At 36.7% G+C, this 21,250-nt stretch overlaps 2 protein-coding genes across 6 annotated transcripts in view; one reads left to right on the top strand and one right to left on the bottom strand.

Annotated features, from left to right (window-relative positions):
* LOC107692806 (excitatory amino acid transporter 5-like) overlaps positions 1–4,634 on the top strand; it is a 62,736-nt gene extending 58,102 nt beyond the window's left edge. The window contains exons 9-11 of the mRNA XM_016492008.1: positions 936–1,070; positions 1,633–1,732; positions 3,961–4,634. Coding sequence (XP_016347494.1) covers positions 936–1,070; positions 1,633–1,732; positions 3,961–4,326 — 601 coding nt within the window. The 3' untranslated portion in view covers positions 4,327–4,634. The remainder of the gene's footprint in view (positions 1–935; positions 1,071–1,632; positions 1,733–3,960) is intronic.
* Positions 4,635–10,409: 5,775 nt separating this feature from the next.
* LOC107692805 (podocan-like) overlaps positions 10,410–21,250 on the bottom strand; it is a 22,176-nt gene continuing 11,335 nt past the window's right edge. For all 5 annotated transcript variants that reach the window (XM_016492001.1, XM_016492005.1, XM_016492006.1 and 2 more), the window contains 6 exons: positions 20,407–20,516; positions 20,170–20,326; positions 15,466–15,581; positions 14,668–15,325; positions 13,245–13,393; positions 10,410–11,084 (listed from right to left, as the gene is read on the bottom strand). In XM_016492001.1, the coding sequence (XP_016347487.1) occupies positions 10,901–11,084; positions 13,245–13,393; positions 14,668–15,325; positions 15,466–15,581; positions 20,170–20,326; positions 20,407–20,516 (1,374 nt within the window). In that variant the 3' untranslated portion in view covers positions 10,410–10,900. The remainder of the gene's footprint in view (positions 11,085–13,244; positions 13,394–14,667; positions 15,326–15,465; positions 15,582–20,169; positions 20,327–20,406; positions 20,517–21,250) is intronic.

The following is a 21,250-nucleotide window of genomic DNA, read 5'->3' as shown; positions in this document are numbered from 1 at the left end:
AAATCCATCAGCCATCTTTCTCTCTCATCTCTAGCTTTCATATGCTCTGTTGCCAGTGTTGGGGTTGTACGAGTGTCTTTCAAACCACATGTGTAATCAGGGCAATAGCAGCATGCATTTATTACAACACCTATATTTACCATTTACAGAATTCACTCAGCACACATAAGCAGTGCAATGGCAGCATGCATTTATTGCAGCGCCTTTATTAACAGGCAATAGAATTCACTCAGCAAATGTAAACAGTCCAATAGCAGCATGCATCTATAGCGAAGCTTAAATTAACAGGTTACAAAATTCACTCAGCACACATAAGCAGGGCAGTAGCAGCATGCATTTATTGCAGTAATTATATTAACAGGATATAGAATTTACTGTACATTTACGCAGTGCAATAGCAGCATGCATTTATTGTGACACCTATATTAACAGGTCACAGAATTCACTCTGCACAAGTAAGAAGAGCAATAGCAGAATGCATTTATTGCAACACCTATATTATCAGGTTACAGAATTGACTTTGCACACTTATGCAGTGTAATAGCAGCATGCATTTATCGCAGTGCTTCTTTTAACAGGTCACAGAATTTTCTCAGCATACGTAAGCATTGCAATAGCAGCATGCATTTCCAACAACAACTATTGACAGGATAAAGAATTTACTGCACGTTTATGCTGTGCAATAACAGCATGCATTTATTGCGACACTTATATAACAGGTTACAGAATTGACTCATCACATGCAAGCAGTGCATTTGCTGCATGCATTTATTGCGACACTTATGTTAACAGGTTACAGAACTGACTCTGCACACCTGTGCAGTGCAACAGCAGGATGCATTTATTGCAGTGCTTATATTAGCAGGTTACAGAATTCACTTGTCCTTCATAACATTTTGCTTGCTGTGTAATGATTCGTTTACCATGTTTTCCAGTATTACAGCGACAGCAGCGAGCATCGGTGCAGCTGGGATCCCACAGGCCGGCCTGGTCACCATGGTAATAGTGTTGACATCCGTCGGACTGCCCACTGATGACATCACTCTCATTATCGCTGTTGACTGGGCCCTGTAAGTATCAAAATATTTTTGGACATTTAGGTAGAAACCACTTTTTGTCAGTGCACCGTTTGAGGCTGTTCACATACAATGTGTTTTTGCATTCTACTGTGCTGCTTTTCCATTGTTTTTTTCTCTCTATTTAAATATGCACTAGGTGAATGTATTTGAGCATTGCACTCTTTAGCTGCAAGAATGCTTCATATTTAAAATGCTGTGTTGAGTTACAAGAAGTTCAACTTTTCTCAAGACCTTGCAATTTTTTACTGTAAAGTACTGTAAATGCAAAAACATGCTCTGTGTGAATGGCCTCTTAGACAGGGAATTAACTCACAAAAATGCATTCACTCTTTAATGGTCACTATTATCATAAAAATGAGTTTACTGGTGTCACACAAATCAGAGTTTTCAAAAAAAATCAGAGAGTTTGACACAGAGACAAATAATCAGTCACTCTTGGACTTGGTTGTACATTTCCCATCACCTGCATTTATCCTGACTATGTTTTATCCACCAGTGTTTTTAAAATGCATAAAGTTAATTATGTTCATCATGTCTGTCCTCACCTCTTCAGAGACCGATTCCGCACCATGGTCAATGTGATGGGAGATGCTCTGGCCACAGGGATCATGGCCCATATCTGCAGAAAAGACTTCATTAAAGAGGGAGATGGGGTGAGTTACCTGAGAGACAAAAAAAATCGACAAGTTGACCAAAAAAAAAATTGTTTTTATTTGAAATGAAGATAAATTGCATATCTATAGTAGTGACCAAAATATATTTTTTCATTACTATTGTTTCAAATATTAAATACATTTATTTTAAAAAATCATTAAAGCAGAAAAGACTTCATTAAAGAGGGAGATGGGGTTAGTTACCTGAGAGACAAAAAAAATCGACAAGTTGACCAAAAAAAAAAATTGTTTTTATTTGAAATGAAGATAAATCGCATATCTATAGTAGTGGCCAAAATATCTTTTTTCATTACTATTGTTTCAAATATTAAATACATTTATTTTAAAAAATCATTAACAAATATTTGTACTATTTCTAAGTCACTGCTTAAATGCACTACACCTGCATATATTTACACAAACACACTTACACACACAAAAACAAAGACTGAATTTGGTCCTCCCAAGGTTATTTCTTAATCATTTTAAGGAGTTTTTCCCTCCCATCGTGTCTTCTCTGTGGGGTTTGTGAAGTGCTATTCTTTATAAAGCTGCTTTGGAAATATTATGAATAGTGCAAAGCCCTACACACAGAAATTTCACTGAACTTATTTGAACCAAAAATTACAAGTTGCATGGACACAGACCACAATGAATGACATTTCCTGTCTTTGTCAGTGTCTCATGAAGACACATATAAGTGTAAACTTAATTTCCACCAGTTTTTACACAGATGAACAAAGGCAGATGCACATTTGAATGGAAAACAAGCATGTTAAATAACCGATGAACACGATTCTCTGAAACACAGAAAACTAAAGTGGGTTTCAATGTCTTTTCCTTGACAAACAGGACAGGTCATTTAATTTGTACCTTTAAGACTGTGTGCCATAATCACAAAGACATCTCAAGGATACTGAGGTTTTGTAAATCAGGACAAACTTCATGACGAGAGGAGAGATCGTGACTATTGCACGCAGCTATCGACAAACAGAGAGACAGGACAGTCACGACAAGGTGGAAAAACATAGTTTCGTAAGAAAAAAAATGAATGTACATATGTTACAAACGGATCCAATATAGACACATAAGCGTCCAATTTATGGAAAACATATTTGTCTTGAAGGCATATGTACACAATATGCTGATGCCCGTTTCTAATTATTCTTCAGGACATGCGAGTGCTTCTGTGACAATCTTATTTTTCCACTCTTAGTAATTAAGTGGTCATTCAGCAGACAAATTTAACCAAGAGCCACTTGTAGTACACTTACTTTAGGTGCTATTCAACTGGACAAATTAGCTCAAGAGTAAAATAATGATAGCTTATGGCTTTCTCATTACAGAGCTTGAATCTTTATTATGTGATCTGAGATTTAGCCCCTACACCACACCACCAAAATATGTGAAGCATGTTTGTTTATTGTGTATTGAAAGACTGTAATATGAGCAGTACAACAATTCTGTGTTGTTTTAGTATTATTTATCATTAATATATTAATATATTTTTCATTAGTTTTTTTTTATTTTAGCTTAATTTTTGATCATTTTGTTATGTGATTTGTATTTGTTTTACAAAAAAAATAAATAGTTTAAACTTGTTTTATTTAATTTGTTTTCCACTTTTATTTCCGTTAGTAGTAGTTTTAGCACTTTGATTATCTAATATTTATATTTTATTTCAAATAACAATAATGCTCTTAGATATTTTTTTGTTAATGATAACAACACTGGTCTGACAGTCCTGCAGAGAGACCTTGGTTCCTTCATCAAATAGATATAAAATATAATATCTGCGCTCTTTCTACATCACTCCTTAAAGGGGTCATATGATGCGTACACAAAATAATGTTCTTTTTAGCAACATCATATGACCCCTTTAAATGTATATTTTATGTATTGCTGATGTCATTAATCTGAGGAATGTTTAATTTTTCAATTTGAAATTGTTGCACAAGATCTTATGCTCATAATACATGCCAAATAGGAGCATTTTCACTTAAACTTATTTCAGTTACTTGCCAAGGTATCTTTTCCAATTTTCGTTTAGTTTTTCAACTACTGTTTATATTTTATATTAGCTTTATGTCAACGAACAAATTTTTTTTTTTTTTAAGATTTAGTTAATGATAACAACACCGCTCTGGTAGGCTGAATTGAGCCTGAGATTTGAGTTCAACAGTGCATAAAAATAAATACTGAATCAGCATTTCCCTGTTTCTCCGTAGGTCCCTCTTATCTGCGAAACAAAGCCCATGACTAACCAGGGTTTGCCGAACTGTCAGCAGAACAATGGTAGTTTCCAGTCCCCACCACTAGGGGGCAAACCTGAGCACATCCCTCCAGATGTGGCCCGTCTCATGCAGCTGGAGGAAGGGGTCCGTCCGCCCCCTTCTGATCGGAAAAAGCCGCCCGTTCCACCGCGACACCTGAAACACAGAGACAAGGACCATTGTGGCATTGACATGAACGGTCTGGAGACTAACGTATTGCGACCATTGATATCGCAGACTGAAATCGATCAAACAAAACAAATCCACTTGCATGGGAACGGACGACAGGACATGTATTATTTCCTTTCTGTTTTGCTCTAACAGGCAACACATGGTCTGACCCTGCACATATGGGCCACTGCCCCAGTAATGCCATTCTTGGCAGCACATCCCGGTTGACCCATTCAGTTTGTTAGATAATGCCGGGATGGGATGAGAAACCAGGTCAAGGTCCACAACACCAAGCCAGCCTGTTTCTTTGGGTCATAGCGCGATGCATTCAAGGCCTTGAGAGCGAAACATATCCTGCAGCGTAATGCAAGACTGTCAAAAAGCATGAATGAACTGTAAATACAACATAGCTATGTACTCTAATGTGTTTTTTTATTTCTCAAGTTAATATATAATTTTATATCTTATGTCTTGTCTTTTTAAGCAGGCCGTGTAAAAATATTTTAAAGCTCGCAGGCGTGCGTGAAGATCAACGTTGACTGTGATTTTGAATATTTTATCTTATCGGATATTCTCCTCTCCCTGTTCTGCTAAACCCGTTCTCAAAAAAACCCTCAAGGTAAGAGGTGCTTGCCTGGAAAACTAAATAAAGGGTGATCCCAGTCATATACTGTATGGACTGTGAAACTAGATTATTCAGAACTAAATATGGGTCTGTAATGAATCATGCTAAATTAGGGCAGAAACATACTTTGCCCAAGTACGAAAACAAAGCGAATTATATACTGTACTGACTCATCAAAGCATATCCTGTTGAACTTACATCAATCTTTTTGCACATTAAAGAATAGTTCACCCAAAAATGAAATTTGCTAAAAATGAACACCCTCAGTCCATCCAAGATGTAGAAGTTTCTTTATCAGATTTGGAGAAATGTAGCATTCCATCACTTGCTCACCAATGGATCCTCTGCAGTGAATGGGTGCCGTCAGAATGAGAGTCCAAACAGCTGATAAAAACATCACAAAAGCTGTGTGATTGTAAAAAAAACAAATCCATCCTTAAGACATTTTTTTATGTTCAAACCATTGCTTTTGGACAAAATACGAGTCCATAATTCATAATAATATTTTTTTCTAGTGAAAAAGTCCATCCCCTGTTGTCCTCCTCTCACATCAAAATCCACAAACATATTCGTTTAAAACTGTTTTGCTTGTAAACACTGCTTGATATGTGCATATTTCTCTGCTGATTCAGTTGAGACAACTTTTTCACGAAAGAAAACAATATTATGAATTTGTAGAGGACTTGTATTTCAGCCGGGAGCAGCATTTTAAAGTTACAAATGTCTTGTCTTACAAACCCGCAACTTTTCGCTTCATAAGATGTTAACTTATGGACTGGAGTGGATTATTGTGACGTTTTTATCAGCTGTTTGGACTCTCATTCTGATGGCACCCATTCACTGCAGAGGACCCATTAGAGAGTGAGTGATGTTGAGTGCTTCAAAAACTTTGTGACTATTTTTTTCAGATATTAAAACTTTACAAATAAGAATAAACTGGACTCTTTTTTCACCAGATGATGGCAATCTGGCCAAAATACATAGGGGCTCTCGAACTGCATGGTTCTAGGAACTTAACCAGCATGGCCGTTCCTAGAAAACCAATTTCTCCTTCGGCCGTTTTCCAGGTTGCATTCGCACCGGCAGCAGGAACTCTGACGAGGCCATCAGCGACGTCTTTATGCGTGGCATTTACAAACGTCAACAACCAGTGAATGGAAGATGCCGTGATCTGAGCTGTTTTTGTTGTGTTGTGGGTTTCTTAATAACGGAGATGGAAAGTAAACACACAATTTACGTGATTGAAATCGGACTAAATCTCCTAAGACAACTTTCAGTGTTATCATCGAGGCTGAGAAAAGAACACAACTCTGCAGACAACAGGTAAATGCCATTATCGCTGTTTTCCATGTTCGTGGAAAAATATAATTACATGGCATTTTAAAGGCAGGTAGCCGGTGTTTCGTATGCGTTTGGCCAATCGGCGTACACTGATAGTTCCTAAAGAACTGTTTTAGACCCTACTCTGAATTAGGAGCTAATTTACTTCCCCCAAACTGGGTTCCTAGAACTAAAACTGTTCCTAGTTCCTGCGGTGCAAACATGCCAAAAAGCGGGTATTTCCGTCAATAGTTCTAGGAACTATGAAAGGTTCCTCCAGTGCGAAAGCTTCTATAAATTTATAGAAGTGTAAATTTTTACTGTGGTTAAGTTTGTATATTCACAAGCAGAGGAATTTATACATAAGATCTAAATGACATAAAAAAGAAATGCAAACTTGTATTGTTACTACTTCAGAGAAAATGATAAAGTAGATGGAAAAAAACTGTACCATAAGCTAATACCAACTATTGCATCTCTTGTAGAAATACTGAATATGGAACCTATACATGTCATAGCAGAGAATGAAAAACCATTTGCGCTCACATATGTGTTAAGTATATTTCAGGCTTCTCTCTGCGGTCAAACGTGTGTGTCGTGGTCCGTCATGGTCTCTAATCTCTGCTGAAGCGTGGCTCACTCTCATTTGTGCTGATTATGAAGGCCCATCTCAGTAAAGCCGAGGCACGCAGGGCGGTTCATGGCCGGCTGCTGTCTTCTCTCAGAGCTGATGAAAGCGTTCAGCTGTACTCACAGCTTTTCTCATTGACATATATAGAGTGCTCCATGTGGTCTTTGTGATTAACTGAATTAGGCTGAAATCCCTCTCTCAGCATTTGACATTGATGCACAGGTACAGAATCTGTTCTCCATGGATAAACGCGGACAGGATTTCCATGCATGGAGAAAAATGCTTCAGTTCTGCTCCACATGTAGAGAAAAGACATGGATATTTATATGACAGCAGCTTTATTGGAAATGTGTAAATGGCGTAATTAAAAAAGCTATGGAATTTTTTCTGTCTTGTTTTGTGAAATCAACTTTTTCATAAGAAAATAAATTAAATAGTACATCACTCACCGTTTCTGATCTGCTGCATTTAATCATCCTTGTTTGAGTTTGTGGGTGATAAAATTTAAGTTTTGGACACTGATGTGGATGTGCATCACTAAAAGACATGGTTTCTACTTGAGTAGATACATTGAGCTTAGAAACAGCATTATTTACCTCTAGACCATGAAAATACTGAAGAAAATACAGAGTTCTGGCATGAAACTCTAGATGGCGCAGTCTGATAGGTCTAACTCAATCTGACCTAATGACATCATTATCACATGGCACAGCTGATTGGTTCTCTCCTGTATCAGTAGCCAATGAGCTCGCTCCTCAACATTCAAATATATGACTAGTGCTTGCTGTAGCAGTGTAGCTTGCTTCAGAAACCCGCCACCTTCCCCAGCTCCACCTGTATAGATCTGCTACGAGGTGATTCATGAATGCTATATGGGGGTTATTTCATGTATGTTATATGTGCAGCAGCAGTATTTCTTACATGCTCACAGCAGCATGTTTTGTATGTATTGGCAGTACCAAGTCTCGGTACTTGCTCTGCAGCAGCGTAGCAGATCTATTCCGCCAAGACCAAATACATTAACATTGTCATTTACATTACCATGCCAATCCCTCCGAGAGTTATCATGACAGAAATATTGTTACAAAATAATAATATTAATAAATGTACACCTTAAGAGTAAATTTAAGAGAGACTGCTTTAGGATTAACAGAGCTTTGAATAGTTTCCTTATTCTAGTCTAGATCAACTTAGAGCCAGATTTTTGTTTATGTATGTGAAATTTAGCTATCAGGAAACAAATTAAGTTATATTTTGCGATATTCTCTTTTGAGTATATAAAGAATGCAAAGAAAACTGCTGCTGTAATATTATTGGGTTTACATAATCAAAATTGTGTAATTATTGTCTGATGAATATGCTAACATAAAAAAAAACTCTCTTTATGAATTATGAGTATGCTGGCTACCATAGCTATAAATAAAGACTTTAGATGACATAAAACTGTGATCAGAAGTCCATCATAAATGTGAAAATGTTGTTGTAGTTGGATGGGAGGGGGTGTTGTCTGCTATGTCATGTCCCCACCAATGTCAAAATCAAACCTACGTCATGTTCAACACATGTTAAATGAAATGTATTACGAGGATGACAGGCTTACAATCTTGAACTTTTAGTAGAAGGAAAAAAGTAGAGCACATTAGTACTGTGGGCGAGATTTCTGTCTTCACAAGATGTGTTTGTCCAAGTATTATATACAGTTATACAGTTACCCACCGCTTTACGTTCATTAGTTCAGACAGGAAATGAACATAATTAAAATATTTCTGGGAAACGTCTACCAGTTCATACACCCCATCTGCTACAGAAGAACTTTCCATTCATTAAGCTCTGAAAACGATTTTCCGAGAAAATCACCACACATTATGATGAGTAACGCTGAAGAATAGATATGTCTGAACAAAATGAAGTGGTGTTCAAATTTTCCTGTACATGATGATGAGAAAAATGATCAGTTATCAGACTCGAAAGGCTGTCAAACTAAGAGTCGGCTCACTTAAAAATGAAAATTCTGTCATTATTTTTACTCCCCCCGCCTCATATGTTCCTGTTTCCCAACGAGTCCAAAAAAGGAGAATTTTTGAAGTCTTTTCTACACAATGACCAAAAAAGTTTTCAAACTGAATAAAATTGGTGTAGCCTGACAAGAAGTTGAACTGAAATGACAGAAAGTGAAATTTCCATGTAATTAAAATAAATAGGAATTTTGGGTGAATTCTGGGGAGTGTTCTTTAACCCTTCAACCCATAAATCTGTCTTTAAAGGCCGGGCCGACGGCGAGCGACGGTCGGGCTAGTTTGTTTGGTGTGTTCCACTCGTCGGCTCTCGTCGTCGGGCTCACGTCGGCGGTAGTTTGCGAATTGGCGTCAGGGCCGTCGGGACCCTCGGCGAGAGTGAGAACTTTGATTGAATGTTCAGTTTAGCTAATGAGTCAGTGCCTGAGAATTAAAGCGAAAGTGATGAAAACAAGCACGTAAATGAAGTCGGTACAGACAGAAGGCTTTTTAAATGTTACATGATCTTTCCCAATCATTCTAATACGCGAATGTTTTCATAACAACATGAGCCGCTTAAAATGATTAAAGTTATCAACGTTACTGATATTCAAAATGGTAAGCAAGTGCTGCTTTGTTTACGTTTCGTATATCTGCGTTTATCTCGTATATCTTTGTTTCAGTTTCTCCTTTTGAATGACGAATATATACTATTGATAGCTGCTGATATAGACAGTTAATTCCTCTCACGCATGCGCAGAACGCATGTGTTAGTTTGCCGTCGGCTGTAGTCTGTACGGTGTGTTCGAGCGCAGCTTTTTGGTCCGACGCTGCCGATGCGAGGCGACAACACCATCGGCTTTCGTCGCCGCTAGTTCTTTGAGGTCTGCTTGGTGTGTCCCGGCCTTAAAGCCTACAAAATACTCAAACTTCGAGACTTTCTGAACTTTTTTCATTCTTTTAAATTGGATTGGTGGGGTCAAATTTAAATTCTGGTTCCTCTTTGCTACCAGTTCCGATTAGGCATTGAATACGAATTTAAAAAGCATTCAAAGGGAGCGTTTACATTTGAAAACGGGTTTCAAAGTGAAAGTTTTTGAAAATTCTACCATTATCATCTCCATGTAAACTACAAAAACACAAAGTTGTGAAAACGGTGATGTTATGTGGATCGTATTACATGTTTGTGTAGTTTTTCTTTACAAACTGACATTGCCAGCTACTGGTCTGACATGCATTGCTAGCATTTTGTTATTTTCGCTGATTCGTGTGAACAGGGATCATTTTGCCAACATTGTCTGTAAGCAGAAAACACAAAGGAAAAACTGACATTTTTAGCGCATTGTTGTGGTGTAAACACAGCTTCAGTTGGATTCTGAATGGTGCACAATCCAGCGGTCAATCTCCAATCAATCAACCAATCAATCAATAAAATCACAGCAGCTAATTGTAGCCCATATCACCTGAGCGCTATATTACAAATCCTTGAAAGTCATATGACTGATCTCTATAAGAAACCGTCTGAAACTTAAGCTGTTATTCATCAAAAAACTGTCAACCATCAAACTAATATCAAATGTAGTGTTGCACAATGATTTTTGAATCTGAAATGAGATGTAGGAGTGTTTCGACTCAAATTCACAAAACTATTATATGACTTCAGATAAAAGCTTTTTTTATTTTTCAGTAAAGTCTTTCTTTACAGAAAAAATACCCAGAGTCTGTTCTCTGGAGAAAGAAATTATAATTTCATAGCACAAAACAGCTTTATGCATGTAAACGCAATGAGCCATGACTGAGCAAACACCCATTTTATGATTTTATTTAATCAAAAATAAAAGACAACCAATACAATTTTCCAGCATCCTGCACCAGATATTAATGCATATGACTTTTACTATTGCATCTATTACAATATAAAGCCACATTTTTTAAATTAGTAGACAGAAATTAGTAGTAGCACAATTCGTATTTTCCTTTCTCATGTCTAAAAATATCTTCCAATGCACTCAGATGTAATCAAACACTGCGTTTGGAAATAATCACTTTCTGTCAGCAGCAGCCACAATGCATTTATAATCTCAAACTGGTTGTCATTTTTATTTTATTTTTGAGTGAGGGAAAGTTCAGGGCACTGTTATTTCCATCCGTGACTCATGAATGTTTCGCCTCCTCTTCTTCATACGGTAACTCCTCCTCTTCCTCTTCCTCCTCCACCTGCTCTCCGGCTTGGCCTCGGTTGGGAGAGATGTTACCGTGGCCAATGTCCAACACCTGAAGCTTGGACAGGTGAGAAAAAGACTCTTCGGACACCGAATGAACTGAGAGACGATTAAATCTGAGGGAGAAAGTGAACGAGAGGCAGAGAAAGAGTTAATGCACGTAAAGGCTAATTTTAAAGTCTAAATTCAAAAACATCACAAGTGAAACCTGCCAATCAAAAGCCGTTTGGAAGACATTATCAGGCTCATTCCGGTTTAAACGGCGAGTGGAGCGAATTCTCAGAAAAGATGAGTGGCTTCATCCTGAAACGTCACATGTTCTCAAATCAAACAGGAATTCAGCGAGAACGAGCCTGTACTCTTATAAACAGACTAGCTAAATTGCCCAAAAGTTACACTGACATGGGTTGTAATGGCTCAGGCTTGTCCATTAAGAAACATCCATCGAGTCATGTCTGTCCACTTGAGACTGAGCACAGAGTGCTTTATTGATGCACATGAATCCATGTTTTTTTTTTTTCATTTTCTTCCATCTTTTTGTTGATAGACTGTAGAGAGCATGGACATTATGTTTGAGAGGAATCCGCCTCTCATGAGCATTAGGTTTGGGAATCAACTCTACACATCACAATTGAACAGTTATATTCACTGTTATTAATGCTTCTTGAACATCTGCCTTCTTTTTCCAGTGTGACAGAATGACCATTTAAATGTTTGGACAAACTGTTCCTTTTATATTGCTCCTGCAAAGCTATATTGTTTTATTAATATTTTTGTTCTTGAATTTTATAAAAGACTCCTGAAATTTTACAGATTAAAGAACAATGTACTGTCGGTCTGCACTGGTTAAAAAACAGTAATGTACTGTTAATTTTCTGCCAGGACATTATCCAGCAATTTTAAGTGCAAAATTAAAAATATAGATAAAACACCTGTAAAATAAATAAATACTGAAAAATCCTTTATATTACTACAGTGCATTGTGCCTTAACATATAACATCTTAACATTTTACTGTAAATTGAAATTACCTGATATTTTTCCATCTCATTTTTTTTCTATAAAGCTCTTTTCATTACGAAAAAGTGACAAAGCTGAAAGAACAAAAAAAAATCTGTTCATGTTTTTCTCAGTAAAAATGTTTGCATCTTCACTTCTTAAATGGTTTATCATATTAAAAATAATAATAATAATAAATTGCAACATGTTTCCTCATTTTCAGCCTTTCTAAACAAATCCATCTTCGAAATGCATTATTAAAATACATAACAAATTATTCAGTATTATTCAAAATTATGAAATGCAACCATACTTATGGTGGATTTATTACAAGTATGAATTGTTATTTTAATGACAACAAATATTTTCTTCATAGTAAATATTTAGAGGTAGTTTCACTGAGGTACATATGTTTTTATTATGATTTTTATTGCACCATATACTGGTGTCTGAAATATACATATTGTTTATATTATTTTATTATGAGCTATACAAAATGTATTGTTACGACATAGTGACCTATTTGCTGAAATGTTGTCAAATGTTACATAAAAAGAGTGTTTGTAATTTTAAAATATATATTCTATTAAAAATGTCGCATTTAACCCCCAAATAACTACCATATAGAAAGTCGTTTGTTCATCTGCCGTGGCACCTGCTGGTTTTGCAAACACACAACCAGCTCCTAAACTAGTCCAAATCTCTGCCTTTCACATGTTTCTGAAACCAATAATCAGGTCAAGATGAGAAAACTATTTTGTCCGCTCTTTCATTCGCTCCATATGCTCTCAGTCTCTGTTTACAGTCTGAACGCTGTTACTGTATGATTTTATGGGAAATGTTCTCGCCTCACGTTATTGTGGCAGTAAGTGCAGCTGTGAAAGCTTCAATATTGAGTTCATTACAGCAGAGCAGATCCAAGCGGTTTCAGAAAAAGAAACACAATAAAGCCCAGCTCTGAGCACACAAATGATCTGCTTGCAGTGAGTGTGTTTATATGTACAACAAAATGCTGATAGCTATTAAAATGAGCTCATTATAAAATCCAACGTGCGAGAAAACCATGTTTACATGAGAGTTTAGACACCAAAACATAAACATTCAGTGTCTGCATGTGCTTCTGCACGCCTAAAATGTGTTTGCAAAATCAGGATAATAGACAAAAGTCTATATGTGCTGATCAGGTTTTGCTAAAACCGTTTATGACTTTTACCTAAAGGATGCAAAAGACACAGAAAGATGAGTGAAAAGACAGAAAGGGAAGGATCGGCGAGTCACCTGAGGAAGATGCCTTTGATGTTGGGTGTGTTGAGGAAGGCTGTGGCTGAAACGGAGCTGATTCTGTTGTTCTGCAGGTGAAGGAACTCAAGAGACTCGGGCAGGTCAGGAGGAACGTGTGACAACATGTTACCGGAGAGATCCAGTGTCTGAAACAAACATAAAACATGTTCAAGCATCCTCTTTCTCCATCTATCAAAGGGAGATTCGGCTAAGCCTTTGAAATGGGAACATTACGGTCTAGCAGAATCTTTCCTTGGCTGGAAACAGCTCTTAGGAAATCATGCAATGAAAGAGACTGCTTCTTTTCATATCTTATCTTTTTTTCCCCATGTAAGAGCAGAGGGTCTGCTTTTCTCATTCAGCTGATAACAGAAAATACACTCTCTCTGTGATTAGGTATTCCACAGGCAACAAAACAAAACAAAATAAAATAAAATAAAATTACAGTTGCAATCTAGTTGATCGCCTGACAAACTTTACCCCATTTTCCTATAAATTTGCTATTTATTAAGAGCATCTGCTTTTCTTATCCAGCTGATAACAGAAAAACAAGCTTTCCCTATAGGGAAAACAAAATATTAAAAAAATAAAATAAAAATATAGAACAAAAAATTAATTGAAAAACTATAAACGAAAATATATAACATGATATTTTTATTTATTTAGACCATAGAGTCTGTTTTTCTCTACAGTCTTACACTACAGGCAAAACAAAACAAAACAAAAAACAAAATAAAATGGAAAAACTATTTAAAAAATATAAAATAATACAAAATAAAATATAAACAAAATTAAAACAATTTTTTTTATGAGGTCCACTTATAATGTTAGTCAAAGTTACTTGCACAAAAATAGTTGTAATCTAGTTGATCACCTGACAAACTTTACCCCATTTTTCTATTTATCTATTATTTATTATTTATTAAGAGCATAGAGTCTGCTTTTCTTATCCAGCTGGTAACAAACAACATGCTTATCCCATAGGCAAAACAAAACAAAACAAAACAAAACAAAAAGAAGTAGGAAAAAAACTAGGCCTATTAAAAATTATTAAATAACATGAAATAAAAAAATAATTTATTTTCATGAGGTTCACTTATAATGTTAGTCAAGGTTGTAATCTAGTTGTAATCTAGTTGATCACTTAAGAAACTTCACCCCATTTTTCTATATATTTATTAATTATTATTCCTGAGCCCAGCAGTCTGTCAGAATTTATCATGTTTCATATTATTTGTAGTTTTTTTTTTAACAGAAAAACTGAATTACCAGTAATGTCTCAAGCACCACCACAAGCCCAACATTTTCCAAGCTCTGTAAAATGCATTCGCCCATTTTCATTCATACATGGTTGCCACATTTTGTTCTAATCATTAAAGTAAAAATCATAACATTTCTTGAGTGACTGATGATCTCTCACCGTGAGCGCGCTCAGCTCCTGCCAAGCTCCCTGGTAGATGGAGTTCAGCTTCAGCTGGTTGTTGGTCAGGTAGAGCTCCCTCAGCGAACCCATTCCCATCAGAGCTCCTTCCGGTATCTCGGTCATCTGATTGTCCTTCACCTTCAAAACCTGGAGGCTCTTGGGAAGACCCAACGGCAGCGTCTGCAGCTTGTTTCCCGACAGATCCAGGGTCTCCAGGATGCGGAGCTTCCTGAAGGCCTCTCTGTGGAGCTTGGCGCTGGTGAGACGGTTGTAGCTGAGGTTGAGCTCCGTCAGGGTGTAGAGCGTGATCAGATCGTTGCGTCCGATCTCAGTGATGAGGTTGTGGAGCAGCATGAGGGTCTTGGCGCGGCGAGGAAGGCCGCGGGGAACGCGCTCCAGAAGGTTGTTGTACATGTGGACGGTGTGGAGACGTTTGAGACCCTGGAAGGCGGCCGGATGGATGGAGCGGGAGCGGAGGCGGTTGTTGTGGAGGAGCAGGTACTCCAGGTTTCGGATGGACGTCAGTGCGTTTACTGTGATGCTTTGGATGGAATTCTTCTCCAAGTGAAGCAGGATGAGATTTCGAGGAAGCCCGAGAGGAACCGTGGTCAGGTTGTTATTAGACAAATCCAGATATTCCAGACTTTTCAAGTGACTGATGAAAGAAGGCAGGATAGTTTTCATCAGTTACAGCTCAGGTAGGGCTTGTACAAGAAGGTTAGGAAGGAGAGAGCCGTGCAGAAGAAAGAGTGCGAGGTAAATTATGTTTTTCTTGGATTGTTCAGTCATGCTGACCTGAAGGTCTCGTTGTCCATGCCATCATTACTCAGCAAGTTGTTTTGCAGGTAAAGTTCTCGAAGATGGAACAAATTATCGAACGCACCTGCGGGAATCTCTTCCAGCTTGTTGTTCTGCATAGAAACAGAAAAAAAATAACAACTGCATTTTACATGCATTGATGCAATGATGCCATTATGTATCTTATATTTTATATTTGCTTTTTGTTTTGATGTCCTGCTGCATTTCTCTTGATGTCAGAAAGAGGTTTTAGTTGGTTTGTTCACCCAAATTAACAATTTGCATCAAAACGTATAATGCCTGGTTTGATGTCAATGAACCAATGACATTTGCCATTATTGGCAATCTCGTTTAATTCAAATATGGTGCATCAAGACTAGCAATGCATCGATGTTGACATTTTGAAGAATATCTAAAATTGAAAAGAAATATGAAGGATTTGCATAAAATAAAAAATAGAAATTTTCAATAGATAATTACTTTTATGTCATGGCTGATAACTAAAAAATTGCTAATGTTTTAATTCTACAACCAAAAAAATAATAAAATAAAAATAGTAAAGCAAAGTAAACCTTAACTGCAAGCTACTGTACAAGCACATTTATCACTATAATCATTATCATCATTAGTAGTATGAAACATGGATAAATGCTTCTTTTAAAAATCTGCTACATAAAAAGTTTCTTATTAGTGCACACACAAAAAAATGCTCCTCTCAACATGTGTTCTTAAAATGGTTAAACTTTGCCATAATGTATCTTTCCCCTTTTAATTCAGTACTAAATGATGTAAGAAGTAATTTAGATTTTAAAATAAGCTAAAACTATTTCCTACTCATTTTTTTTATCATAAAGTTATTTTTTAAAGGGAGATATTGGCTCACACTTGATGGTGGTGGCATATTGTGAAACTCTAGTCAAGACAAACCACGCACGTTTGACATTAACAATGAGACAACCACATCATGACGCACCATATTTGAATAAAACAAGACTGTCAGTTCTGTCAGATCTGAAACAGTAGACGCATTAGGGAATCAGGAGGGGAACTCATCCTTTTTGTCAAATTTATTTTTGGCTGCACTGCAGTGACTACCTACTTCAGACTATTATCAAAGATCGCATATGGGGACGTGCTTGGGGAATTTGGCAATTGAAAATACAACACTGCAAATGTACAAAATGACATGAATAAATATTAGTTCATTTGGCTGAAAGAAAATTCAAAAGATCCAAGTCATTAATTTACAACCTGCATTCAGGTCATTCCAGCAGGCTGAACAACAATAATTCCATCTGGAATTAAACTCGAACAAAATAAAAAATACTTGGCGGCCATATGTGCAATGCATCCAGACAGCTTTTTAGTTCATGCTGGAACAATTAAAAAATCTCAAGCTCAAAAACTGCTTGCCAAAATCGTATTTCAATAACATATTTCAATGAAATTTCACATGAACATCTCATAAGTGTTGATAACTAAAAAATTGCTAATGTTTTAATTCTACAACCAAAAAAATAATAAAATAAAAATAGTAAAGCAAAGTAAACCTTAACTGCAAGCTACTGTACAAGCACATTTATCACTATAATCATTATCATCATTAGTAGTATGAAACATGGATAAATGCTTCTTTTAAAAATCTGCTACATAAAAAGTTTCTTATTAGTGCACACACAAAAAAATGCTCCTCTCAACATGTGTTCTTAAAATGGTTAAACTTTGCCATAATGTATCTTTCCCCTTTTAATTCAGTACTAAATGATGTAAGAAGTAATTTAGATTTTAAAATAAGCTAAAACTATTTCCTACTCATTTTTTTTATCATAAAGTTATTTTTTAAAGGGAGATATTGGCTCACACTTGATGGTGGTGGCATATTGTGAAACTCTAGTCAAGACAAACCACGCACGTTTGACATTAACAATGAGACAACCACATCATGACGCACCATATTTGAATAAAACAAGACTGTCAGTTCTGTCAGATCTGAAACAGTAGACGCATTAGGGAATCAGGAGGGGAACTCATCCTTTTTGTCAAATTTATTTTTGGCTGCACTGCAGTGACTACCTACTTCAGACTATTATCAAAGATCGCATATGGGGACGTGCTTGGGGAATTTGGCAATTGAAAATACAACACTGCAAATGTACAAAATGACATGAATAAATATTAGTTCATTTGGCTGAAAGAAAATTCAAAAGATCCAAGTCATTAATTTACAACCTGCATTCAGGTCATTCCAGCAGGCTGAACAACAATAATTCCATCTGGAATTAAACTCGAACAAAATAAAAAATACTTGGCGGCCATATGTGCAATGCATCCAGACAGCTTTTTAGTTCATGCTGGAACAATGAAAAAATCTCAAGCTCAAAAACTGCTTGCCAAAATCGTATTTCAATAACATATTTCAATTAAATTTCACATGAACATCTCATAAGTGTTGTTTAATATGCTAAAACGGCATTACAAAGCTTATTCCAGGTTGGTCACTTTCTATGGGAGCTGGAGCTTCTAACGGCAGTTGCAGTGATGCAGTGACTTTACCAGTTGGTGATTGGCTCTTTTATGTAGGAGGCGGGACTTATTTGGTCATATTGGTTTTTGAGCTCCAATTTCTTCCATTCATAGTAATGCAAAGTAAGTCAAATCAAGTAAGTAAACCACCTTGGTTTTCATTCACATTTAAAGCGCAATGGTTTTCTCAAAGGTGTCGAAGAGACACTAAACACCCTCTAACGAGCCTAAAATAGAGGCCTAAACTATTAAAGACCCAAAACAACAGAAGAGGAGGGAGTTCAAAAGATGGAACTACCTAGTTGATAAAAAAAATATGTTCTAAGAACGTTTTGAAAACGTTTCTTCTGAATGTTCTGTGAACATTCAAAAAGTTTTAAAATATTTTTTTAACATTAAGGAAGCATTCCATTTTATAATTTAAAATGTTCTCTGAACGTTTTGAAACAAGCAGTAACATTTAAAAAAAGCATCAGATGAACATCCAACTAAAACATTTCATGAACAATGTATAAATAACGTTTTTGTGCTAACATTTTGAGAACATTATTAAAGACTAGACAACTCCCAGCTAACAAAAAAATATGTTCCAAGTACGTTTTGCTAACGTTTCATTAAGTTATAAAAACGCTATTTCTGAATGTTCCCTGAATGCTCAAAATGTCCAGTTCTTTATTTATTTATTTATTTTATTTTATTTTTTTATTATTATTATTATTATTGCTTATATGGACATTAAGGGCACATGCAAACACTATGGTAATATTATTTTTTATGTTTTAATTTTATTTTATTTTTTTATTATTATTATTATTATTGCTTATATGGACATTAAGGGCACATGCAAACACTATGGTAATATTATTTTTTACGTTTTAATTTTAATGTCCTCTGAATGTTTTGAAACATGTAGTAACATTTAAATAACGTCAGCAGAACATCTAACTAAAACGTTTCAGAAATGAAACATTCCATGTACAATGTATAAATATATATTTTTTTGCACTAACGTTTTGAGAACAGATGAAATGCTGAACAAATGTTCATAAACAATACTGGAAGAACATTTCTTTATAACTTTGAGAGAACCATGCCAGAACAATTAGTCAAGTCAAGTCAAGTCACCTTAAAACGTTTCAGAAATGAAACATTCCATGTACAATGTATAAATATATATTTTTTTGCACTAACGTTTTGAGAACAGATGAAATGCTGAACAAATGTTCATAAACACTACTGGAAGAACATTTGTTTATAACTTTGAGAGAACCATGCCAGAACAATTAGTCGAGGATTCTGATTGGTGGAGGAGAATGAGGGGGCGGAGACACAAGAACTATTAAACGTAAGAGCACAATTAGTCTCTCATTCAAATAGCTGCTGCTCTTTTCAGTTCAAAACTCTCTGTTCCTCACACTAAACTATCTATAGCTTCAGAAGATTTGAAATAGAATGCCTACAAGCCACGTTTATAGTGCTTTTTGTGAAAAAAATACCACTTTAGACCTTGTACAATGCATATTTGTATTTCTTAGGAGAACAAAGTGGTTTAAAGTGACATAAGACTGAGTACATGATGACTGAACTCATTTTTTCGTCATTTAATGAGCCTCGCACTGGTCTTACCTTCAGGTGTAGGCGGTAGAGGGCGGTGGGTAGACCCTTAGGGACATAACGGAGGAAATTACTGGACATGATGAGGATCTCGAGATTGTCTGATCCATTAAACATGTTCTCTGGCAGACCGGCATCTGTTAGCTTGTCATTAAGTCAAGTCACCTTTATTTATATAGCGCTTTTAACAATACAGATTGTGTCAAAGCAACTGAACAGCATTAGTCGAGGATTCTGATTGGTGGAGGAGAATAAGGGGGCGGAGACACAAGAACTATTAAACGTAAGAGCACATTTAGTCTCTCATTCAAATAGCTGCTGCTCTTTTCAGTTCAAAACTCTCTGTTCCTCACACTAAACTATCTATAGCTTCAGAAGATTTGAAATAGAGTGCCTACAAGCCACGTTTATAGTGCTTTTTGTGAAAAAAATACCAATTTAGACCTTGTACAATGCATATTTGTATTTCTTAGGAGAACAAAGTGGTTTAAAGTGACATAAGACTGAGTACATGATGACTGAACTCATTTTTTCGTCATTTAATGAGCCTCACAGTGGTCTTACCTTCAGGTGTAGGCGGTAGAGGGCGGTGGGTAGACCCTTAGGGACATAACGGAGGAAATTACTGGACATGATGAGGATCTCGAGATTGTCTGATCCATTAAACATGTTCTCTGGCAGACCGGCATCTGTTAGCTTGTTGTTATGGAGATACACTGACCTGAAGCACAGCACACAGACCGTTAACACTGCGTCTCAAAGCAACACACAAACCCTGTCGAGAGAGCACTTCGGGCTTACTTCAGAGCAGGCTTCTGGCCGAATGTGTTGGGGTAGATTTTAGTGAGCTGGTTAGCAGCGAAATCAGCGCTGACCAGAGAGGGAGGGAGGTGTCTGGGAGCTGCTGTGAGCTGCGAACAAGTTTAAAGGACAATGTCCAAACAAGTCGGTCATTATGGCAAAATGAACACAATGTAGTGGAATGGGTTATTTATATGGACTGTTACCAAATAGATAAATAAATGGACATGAAAGATTGATTTGGGTTGAAATATTTTCATTATGTGAGAAGAAAGAGAGCTAAACAAACACAGCTCCAGTTTAGAGTTGGCAAGATTTCTAAATGTTTTTAAAAGACATTACTTGGACCAAAAGACATTACATCGGACCAAACTCAGGGCAGCAGAGAGAAAATGGTGCAAATCAAAAGATCCGTCAGACCTGAGTATGTATCAGTCTTTGCTTTCATCTTTCTCTGCTGAAGTCCATACTGCCAAATCTTCATACATCCACAACAAGATCAACAGCGCTCCAGACACACGTAATCTCTTCAAAACTTTCAATTCTCTCCTCTGTTCCCCTCCACCACCTCCTATCACTTCTATAACGGCTGATGATTTCGCCACATTCTTCACAGACAAAACCAGAACAATCAGTAGTCAATTCTCAGCCCCACACACACAGGACTTCAAACCAACCACACCCACTGCAAAAACTCCCATCTTCTCCTTCTGTCCCCTCACTGAGGCAGAAGTATCAAAACTTCTCCTCTCCAGCCATCCTACAACATGCCCTCTAGACCCAATCCCCTCACACCTCCTCCAAGCAATCTCTCCTACACTTTTACCAGCACTCACACACATCA

Source organism: Sinocyclocheilus anshuiensis, unplaced genomic scaffold, assembly GCF_001515605.1.
Source record: "Sinocyclocheilus anshuiensis isolate Anshui unplaced genomic scaffold, SAMN03320099.WGS_v1.1 scaffold871, whole genome shotgun sequence".
In the NCBI taxonomy this organism is placed as follows: Eukaryota; Metazoa; Chordata; class Actinopteri; order Cypriniformes; family Cyprinidae; genus Sinocyclocheilus; species Sinocyclocheilus anshuiensis.
Note: the sequence above shows the minus strand (reverse complement) of the source record. Positions and strands in the feature narration are given on the sequence as shown.